We start from the raw sequence: 9322 nt of genomic DNA on the forward strand, positions 1-9322 counted from the left end.
TGCCTCCTCTCCTGCCACTTTGCATTTCTCTGGATTTAATTTGCAGATGTGTGCTTTTGTATGTACATACATATGGAGAGCTCATTGTCTGGTTGCGCTAGATCTTGTACTGAGTTGTTCTCGCTTTGCCACTTTCATTGCTGTTACTGGTTGCTTTTCTGCTGTCTGCCTGTCTGCCTATCTACCTCCCAAGCAACATAATTATTTCCTTCGTTCTTGTTGTTATTCGTTTCCATTAACTAATTCTCTTTCGCTCTCCTGTGAGAAGAGGACTGCGGCTTTCGCAGTTATCGTGTGCCACTCTTCGTTATTCTCGTCATAACGAAACGAAATCGCTAGCCGGCACATGACATCACTCTGCGAGAAAGATTTCAGTTACGCGAAAAATGCCAGACGATTTAGATGTACGTCGGTTGATTGAAGAAGTGAAGGCGCGTCCCATCTTATGGGATTTACGATACGGCAAAGACCGGACGAACACACCTCCGAAATGGGCAGAAATCGCTGCAATACTAGGGGTCGACGGTAAGTTGGCGATATAGAGTGAGATATACTTTGCACGTATATATGTACATATGTACACAGGTACTTAAAAAAATGTGTGAAAGAAGTGAAAATGCATGAAAACGAAAAAAAGCTGATTCAATGCGAAACCGAAATAATTTCAATGAATACTCGCATGTGCGCATGTACGTACGCTTCTCTATTGTATACATTTATTGTTCCTGCGTATGTACTTATGTACATACATATTTATATGCATATGTATGTAAGTATTTTTGCATTTTTTTATCTGATATAAATATGTAAAAACATTCTTTTTAAGCCTGTAAAATAAATACATATGTACATACTAGGGTAGGGATGCCAATCCTACGATGCCGGGATTTATAATTTCTCACGAAGCATGTGAAATGGAGTTAGAAAACCTATACATATGTACATACGATGCATGTACGTAGCTGCTTTTGTAGGCGCAGCGACGATAAGTTAAATTTGTTTTCGGTATAATTTCGATAATAAACTAAATTTACGAAATTGAACCCTGGCACGTATCTATCAATTTATTAAACAATAGGCAAATCGTGGAACTCGTTTAGGTAATGGCTTGTGACACCTGGGGTTATTTAACTGTCAGTATAATAAGAATTCTAAAATATTTATAATTTATATATGAATTATATTTTAATACATAGTATTTTGTTACTTGTGGTACTAAAGGTAGCTCATGCTTTGTTAGCCACTAACTACAAATTGTAACGGGTCATACAAAAGCGTCGCCTAGACGTCAGTAGTGAATAATTCCTAGACGGTAATTTTTTTACATTTGTCAAGTAGACAGATGTACAATTTTACGCGATGGAACAACTTGTCAAAATTATTGAAACTTATTATGAAAATGGTCGATCTTTAAGAACAACGCATCGCAAAATTCGTTATTATTTTTTGGTGGAACTAATCGTCCGAATGAGTCGACAATTCAAAGCTTGGTGAACAAATTTCAAGAAAATGCTTCTGTCGGAGGATTGGTAGATGAAAAACTGCATGTTCTGTTGAAAATATTGCGACTCTAGCGCAAAGTGTTGCGCAACAACTTTGAACATCTCCAGATTCTCAGCAATACGAATTCGTGAATTGACACTCTAGCGCATTTTACTTGAAAACGTGCTCATGGTGGACATTTAACTAATGTAATGCTTCACCTATACTTCTTAAGAATTGTTTTGAATAAAAAATGGTGAAACCTGAAAGAAACTAAATTTTTAAATGTTTAATTTTAAAACAACATCCTTTATTAGTTGATATACTTAGTCTTGCCATAAGATCTGTGACAAATTGTACAATGCATACGGCGAGAACAAATTTGTACCAAAAAGTTCGCTTATTTTTACTTTCTTTCGTATGCATTTTCGTCTCAAATTCCGCTTGTTAGCAATGGAGTGGAGAGCTAAGGAAAATCGTATTGCAGTGATTGCATGACGTAAGTGAGGTAAAAGTGCAAGTGAGATTAACGATTTGCTAGAAAAACTTAATATTAATCGTTTTCCCCAAACGTCTGATGTGACAGACAGAAAAAGAAATGGGCGTCCTCGCGTGGCTCGAATCAGTGCAGCCATAAAAGCTGTTCGAGAAGAATTCGCAGAAATCCCCATAGAAGCCAGAAAATCACGTCTAGGGTAGTGAATGAGTGTATCGACTAGATACATGTCAAGACTAATTAGAGATGATCTCCACATGAAAGACTTCCGTCGCTCAACTAGTCATCTTTCGACAACGCGCTTGGAGAAAACTGGACCCGACAGATGCAAACAGCTTTTTCGGTGGCAAGTGGTCAACGGCTATGAAAATATTCTTTTCACAGATGAGAAAATTTTCACTCTAGAAGAAGTCTTATAAGCAAAATGACAAAATGTATGCCAAAACTTCAAAATGTTTTTCCAATGGTTCACCGTGGCCACCATTCAGGCTCCGTAATTGTTTGGTGGGGAGTGTCTTGTAAAGGCATTACATCTCTTCATTTCTGCGGAAGAGAGGTTAAGTCCGGGGCGAAAGAGTACTAGGAGGATGTCTTAGAAGGCGTGGCAAAGCAATTAGGCAGTACTCTCTCGATGGAGAGCGTTTGATCTTCCTGGCTAAAAAACAATACTCCTGGGTTCATAAACGCAGAAGATTGGCTGTCTGGAAGTCCAGATCTGTAATCATTCGATAGTCAGAATTGGAGAACATGACCTGTAGAACACCTCACAGAAGTGTGGAGAGTCTCAAACAATCATTGGTTCGAGTAGCGACGTCAATATCCATGGAAACCGTGCGTGCGCCAATAGCTGAATGGGCTAAACGTTTGAAGGCTAGCGTAAAAGCAAATAGTGACCATTGCGAATGGAAATTTAAAATTTTTGGCAGAACTAAATATGCACTTGTGTAAAAACTCTTTAGCAAATATGGATACGGTTGAACTTTTTAGTTTTTTGTTGTTGTTTTTGGTTTTTATTTTTCTTTTATATGAAAAGCAATAGGTACATACACGCAAAGGCCTCTGTTGTAACAGGTTACCTTGACATACTTAATTTTCGATGTATTTAACATAAGTGTATATGTATAATTATGCTTAAATTGTGCGAGATTAAAAAAATTGTATATTCTATTATTTCAACCACGAATATTATTTAGTTTCCATTGTTTACTTTTTAAATTATTTTTGCATGAAGTTTTTTTCAACGAAATTTAAATTATTTGGCTGATATGTGCACTCACTTCAAATAAAAAGTGTATTTATTAAATGGCTTTAACGAAAAAATTAACATCGCTAGCACATGTTAACCTATTATTATTATTATTATTATTTATTAAAATATAATTAAAATTATAGATTAATCAAATATAAAAGCTCTAGCTAGCAGGTCTATCAGCTTACATCTTAACCTATTTGTCACTGATTTGCTGCAAAACGAAAGCCCCAAAATTTACCATGCAGCTAAACACCACAAGGCATGTTTGCACCGAAGCAGTCCGTATTGATAAGAAATGTTTTAAAGAGAACTTCGTAGCATAAAACGCCTCTCTTTAAGTATTTTTTTCGCTTGAGAGAAAATTGTGCAAATTCGCAAATGTACTCATTCTTGTATTTGCATATGTATGTATATGTATGTATGTATGCAAGAATGATAGAATTCTTTATTACTCTTTCCATCATTGTATATATGTATGTATAGGTATGCTATCTCTTTTATAGACGTTTTGATAAACACTTTTTTCAGTTAGACCTTCCAATCATTCCATTCCATTCCATTATTATTATTTTGTATTATTATTATTGAAATTTTCTAAATTACTAAAATTATTCCACGAATTATGTATTGAAGAATTTGGGTTTCTTATTTAGTTGGTTACTTTTCTGCAATTGTAGGAAAAAAATTGTCCCCAGTTGAGGGAAAATTGCTTGCTTGTGTAGTGATTCAAAAAGGTTTTTCAAACAAAATTTTTAATATTGGTTTGTGGTTTACTCTCTTAACGTAGCTATGTATATTTTTCTCCATTGATGATGAAAAAAAATCAACGTGTGGCTACTGATTTGCACTGTTTTTGAATGCTACAAAGAAATTTGTAATAGAGAAAGAATTCCGTATACGTACAAAATTGTATTTGTGTGCGTTATATCTGTTCATAATAGAGAGAAATTCGGAATAGATACGATTCATAAAGATTCAGTCTTCAGTTAAGCGTATGAGCGTGTGCACGAATAGTTAAGCGATTAAGTGCTGAAAATAAAGCGAGCCAGTGTGTTGCCAATAAATTGTGACTTTTATTTAACATAGGCCGATGACCCCAGTTGCTAATTGCCTTACTACTGTAATGTAATTATTTATTTTTTATTCATTAATGTCTAACAAAATTCATGAATAGATATTAAGGATATTAATTCAAAACTAAAATACTAATTTTACAATATTTAAGAGTGAAAGTGCAGTACAATTATATTATAAATGTAAGAAACCATTCAATTGCTAAAAATATATACAGGTCAAAATTGGATATTCACGAAATTAATATCTGTGATGTGAAGCCCGCCGTAGCCGAACGAGTTGGTGCGTAACTGCTATTCAGAAGACGTAGGTTCGAAACTCCGTGAAGCATAAGAATCTAGAAAGAGTTTTTTCTAATAGCATTCGCCTCTCAGTAAAATACATTATTCAACTCAGACTATAGGTATATTTGCTAAACTAAAATATATAGTGGAAAAAAATTGCACTTTTTTTAATTTTTTTGTCCCAAAATACCATAAATAATCCAAAGTGATTAAAAGCTGTAGACATCAAAATAAGATCCGCCCTAACGCACAGATAGTTATTAAGGATTTAAGTTAATGACAAATTATAGATATAACAGAAAATTATAAGCCGTTTTTAAGCATATGCCCTTAAAAATCTCTCTCAGTAATTTGCTCATAAACTTATTTACTCATTTTCTTCACCCTTCTCATAGTCGAGCATTGCAAACGTAAATGGAAGAATCTACGCGATGCTTATCGTGCCGAGTTGCGTCGCACCGAGCGTCGTGTGGAGCGTTTAAAAGCTTCCGGCGACTACGACAGCTCCATGAACATAGGCAGCAAATGGGCATATTTTGAACCGATGAGTTTCATTAATGACACACGCCGTCCCAGATATCATTCGCATACGCACAGAAGCGAAGGTGAGGGCTCTAATGGCTCAATTGATGAACCGCCCGGTTTTCATAGCTTTTGCGACATCAAAATGGAACCACATCACACTAGCGACGAAGATGAACGCGAAGAGGAGGAACGATTGCTGGAACAGTTCGTGAGTGCCGCCACACCTCAAGCTGTGCGCCGCCTTTCGAATTCAATATCTGTTGCCAATGCTGTTGAAGATGCGACGACATCTGCCACCAGTAGACGCGCCAGTTGTAAATGCTCAAATCGTGCTGATGATCAAGTGCATTTTTTAGAGAATTTGGAGCGTGAAGAGCAGAGTTTAATGCAGTCGACGCGCATGGATATGAGACGCGACAACAATACCAGCCATGTGGGTGATTCTGATTACAATTTTCTGGTTAGCTTTCTGCCACAGATGAAGCGGATGAGTGAATTGCAAAATTTGCAATTTCGTGCGAAGATGAGTGAGTTGTTATTGAATATAATGACGCCAAATACTGGTGGATCTGTGCAACCAATGACAACAGCACAGCAACAACAACCACAACAGCTGCAGTTGCAGCAAACACAGCAACAGTCGCAACCTGGTGTTATCCAATGTGTGGCATTGCCGCAACAGTCGGCGTTACTACAAATGCAAATAGACTCACAGCAGTTGCAACAGGGCGAGCAACGATCGCCAGTGCAGCAAATGGAGCAACAACCGCAGCAGACGCCAGCAATGCAACAACAGTTCACCACCACCGTTCTAATGGACGCCGAGCCATTGGAGAACAGCAGCGTGAGCATCAGTAATGAAATGAGTGGGGATAATTCAACTAACTGGGCATGAAAGCAACAGTGGTTTTCAAACTGTTCGCGCTGCTATAGATATTTTCGTTCGAGTTTTTACAACATTCGCATATAGATTAGGGGATTAGGGCAGTTTTCAATTAAATGCTTATTACTTCTCATCATGGCACTGGCAAATATTCCCGTTTAGTCGTTGCCATGGGAAGTTGCAAGTTGTATTGCCTGTGCCAAGTTAATAGCATTTAATTGTGAACTGTCTTAGTATTTGAATATCGAGAATTTTTTGCATCGATTTATGTTTCTCATAATGCTGAAATATTTGAAAAAGGAGCCTTTTGTATTATCGTATTTTACAATAATTGTATACCTTGGGTTGCTGTAGCCGTGTGGGTTGGTGTGTGACTATCATTGCATACAACACCCGACCATAGAAAAGGCGTTTCATAATATTCTATCTTAGACTAAATAAATAAGTAATTTAATAAAAATAATAAAAAAAATATGTTATGTTCATTTTTTTGTTGGGCAAAAACTCAAAAATGTCTGCATCGATTGAGCACAAATTTTGACACAAACCGCTTCGAGAATACTGCAGGGTTAAAATAGACATAGATATAGCAAATGAAAGAGTTTGATGTGTTTTTTGAAATTTGAAAGCACCGAAAGACTTAGTAACTCCTAAAACTAAGGCTAAAAAGCCCATTGTGTTTAAAGTTCTGGAAAGTGAAAGGGTAGATAGTCAAGGCGGAAAGGAGAGAAGTAACAGAAGGAACAATATAGGATAGAATAGAGGTAGCCAGACCTGTGAGAATTTTCCAGACTCTTTGATAAATCTGAAAATATTCTCCAGTTGAAGGGAACGAATTTTACTTGACACTGTCACCTAAAATTCTTAGCCTTGCTTTAGCAAATGCGGGACACTCACAGAGAAAATGCTCAGTGCCATCCCCCTTCTTTAAGCAAGACAGGCAATCCTCAATGATTTCAATGGTTCTGGCCACGGATTCATGTGAGGAGTTCTGCTGGACTACAGGAAAGCCCTGGAATCCAGATACACGTTCGTACCAGCCTTTCTATGCTACTCTCAACAAGAATGAACTTGCGGTTTTAACAGGCTGGAATTCTGGCTAATAATTTTTCCAGCCATTCTCGGGGAAAATTAGTGGAACATTGAACTTTTACAATGCCGTTCACTATGCTTTTACCCTCGAAAGTCGGTGTTCTTTCGACTCACCGAAGGCTTCCTAAAGATTTTTTTATTTTTATTTTTATTTTTAATTTTTTTTTTTTGTCGGGACAACTAGCAAGTGCAGCACTCAGACATTAATTGAGTCCATTGTACTACACTTGGATTCCCTTTTAATTTTCTTTAAATCCACCCGATCTCTGAAGAAATCTGAGTAGATCTTGTGGTGCCAAGGAGCCAAGATGGTCGCTTCTTAAAACCTCAAACCTGATTCGAGCGAAGGCGGGGCAGACACACAGGAAGTGGTCCGCCGTCTCATCCTCCTCTTCACAAGCTGGGCAGAGTACACTGTCTGAGATGCCCAACCTTTCCATGTGCTTTGCCCACAGAAAGTGGCCCGTCATCAGTCCAACCAGCCGTCTACACTCCCCTCTGCCTAATGACAGAAGGGTTTGCGACAGTCGATCGGACATGACAGGTAACATCAGTTTTGTCCATCTGCAGCCTCTCTCAGCCTGCCAAGCTCGCTTGTGGGTGGTAGTTACCCATTTGCTAACCGTGGCCGTGATGGCCGCAGAGGGGAGTGGCAAAACGGGCTCTGGGCCAAAGAAGTTGGCCTCAGAGCCCATCTTAGCTAAGGAGTCAGAGGTCTCGTTACCCGCGATACCCACGTGTCCCGGGACCCATGTTAGCATCAGGCTATTATGTCTACCGACATAGTTCAGCCTGGATTTACAGAACTTGACTACCCCTGATGTGGTTGGAAGGCTGTCTAAGGCCATAAAAGCAGCTTGGCTGTCGCTGCAGACACATATAAATCTGCCTCTCCATCGCTTTTCCACAACAAAGTTCATCGCTTCTTGAACTGCATACACCTCCGCTTGAAACACAGATGCATGCATTCCAAGAGCAAAGTGCAGTTTTGTCCCGCTGGATTCCACGTAGACCCCAGAGCCGGAGCCATGCTCGGTCCTGGAGCCATCCGTAAAAATGCGAAAACAGTGTTTGCCGGGCTCATTTTCTGAGTCTTCCCACAACTGAGCCTCTGGTAGCACAACACTGTATCTCTTTTCAAGTACGACTCAAGGGGCATGGAGAGAATCGTTGGATCGATGTCCATGCCTTCTTTGTGTTCCAATGCCGGACAAGGGCCGTACCAGTTCCCACTGTGTTTCAGTCTGCAGATGCCCTTCAAGGCCTCTCCTTGGATGAAAGCATCAAGTGGTGGTAAACCAATCAGAGCATCTAGTGCCGGGCCTGAGGTAGTCGGAAAAGCTCCGGTGCAACGGATGGCCACAGTGCGTTGTAGTCTCGATAAGGTCCTCCTGACTCCCACTAGAGAGAGTCTACTCATCCAGACCACTGATGCATAGGAGATAATGGGTCTTATCATCCTAAAGATAGCCGTCAAGATAGTCTTGTTGCCCTTTGGATAACAGACTGTTTTGTTTGTCGGTATGTATCTCTACCGTCATTGCCTTGGCTGCCACTCTCGCAAATGATACGCCAGACATTGACGGACGAATGTCATTCGACATTTGATGTTCATTTTCAGGTAAAGGTTTACCTGTTTCCAATTGGGTCGAGGATGCAGGCATTTCCGATTTAAGTCTCGCGACTTTCCTCTTCTTTACCTTTCTCCTCTTCCCGGACGCTGGCACAGACCCCGTTTCGGCTCCGGAAGATTGCCACATTACAGAGGAATCATTTGTTCTAAAGGTGATTTCCCGTTGCGGTTACAGGTGTCGAAGTCGAGGAAGCTTGAGTACTTGCCTTAGCTAATGCTTCAGCTTTCTTTGTCTTCTGTCTTCTCCGTTTGATCTGCCTTTTGGATAGACCAGCAACTGTATTCCAATCCTCAGTAACTTCATCCTTTTTACCGCTACTCTCCTGATTCACACCATATTTAACCGTTGTCAGAGACTTACTCGGTACCAGAGATACGTTTGAGTCTACTGAGAGATTTCCCAACATCTCCATATCCTCCACAGCTTGTTCAGTTGCTTCGTATGGTTTCGACATCGGTATATCGCTCTCATTCGTACGGCTCTCCACTGACGTAACCACTGTGCCATTTTTTACCGCTAGTAGGGTGCTTCCTCGGTGGCCGCCGTAGCCGAATTGGTTGGTGCATGATTACCATTCGGAATTCACAGATAGAACGTTGG

At 39.6% G+C, this 9322-nt stretch overlaps 1 protein-coding gene across 1 annotated transcript; it reads left to right on the forward strand.

The window, feature by feature from the left end:
• The first annotated feature begins 352 nt into the window (after nt 1-352).
• Nucleotides 353-6448, forward strand: LOC128860035 (uncharacterized). Its single transcript, XM_054097260.1, has 2 exons — nt 353-525; nt 4984-6448. The coding sequence occupies exons 1-2, from the start codon at nt 387-389 to the stop codon at nt 6006-6008; spliced, it is 1164 nt and encodes a 387-aa protein (XP_053953235.1). The 5' UTR covers nt 353-386; the 3' UTR covers nt 6009-6448.
• The last annotated feature ends 2874 nt before the right edge of the window (nt 6449-9322 follow it).

This window comes from Anastrepha ludens, chromosome 4 (genome assembly GCF_028408465.1).
Source record: "Anastrepha ludens isolate Willacy chromosome 4, idAnaLude1.1, whole genome shotgun sequence".
Taxonomy (NCBI): Eukaryota; Metazoa; Arthropoda; class Insecta; order Diptera; family Tephritidae; genus Anastrepha; species Anastrepha ludens.

Coding starts and splice junctions, on each gene's coding strand:
- LOC128860035 (XM_054097260.1), top strand. CDS start 387: ATGCCAGACGATTTAGATGTACGTCGGTTGATTGAAGAAGTGAAGGCG. Junction 526..4,983: donor TGCAATACTAGGGGTCGACG/GTAAGTTGGCGA, acceptor CCCTTCTCATAG/TCGAGCATTGCAAACGTAAA.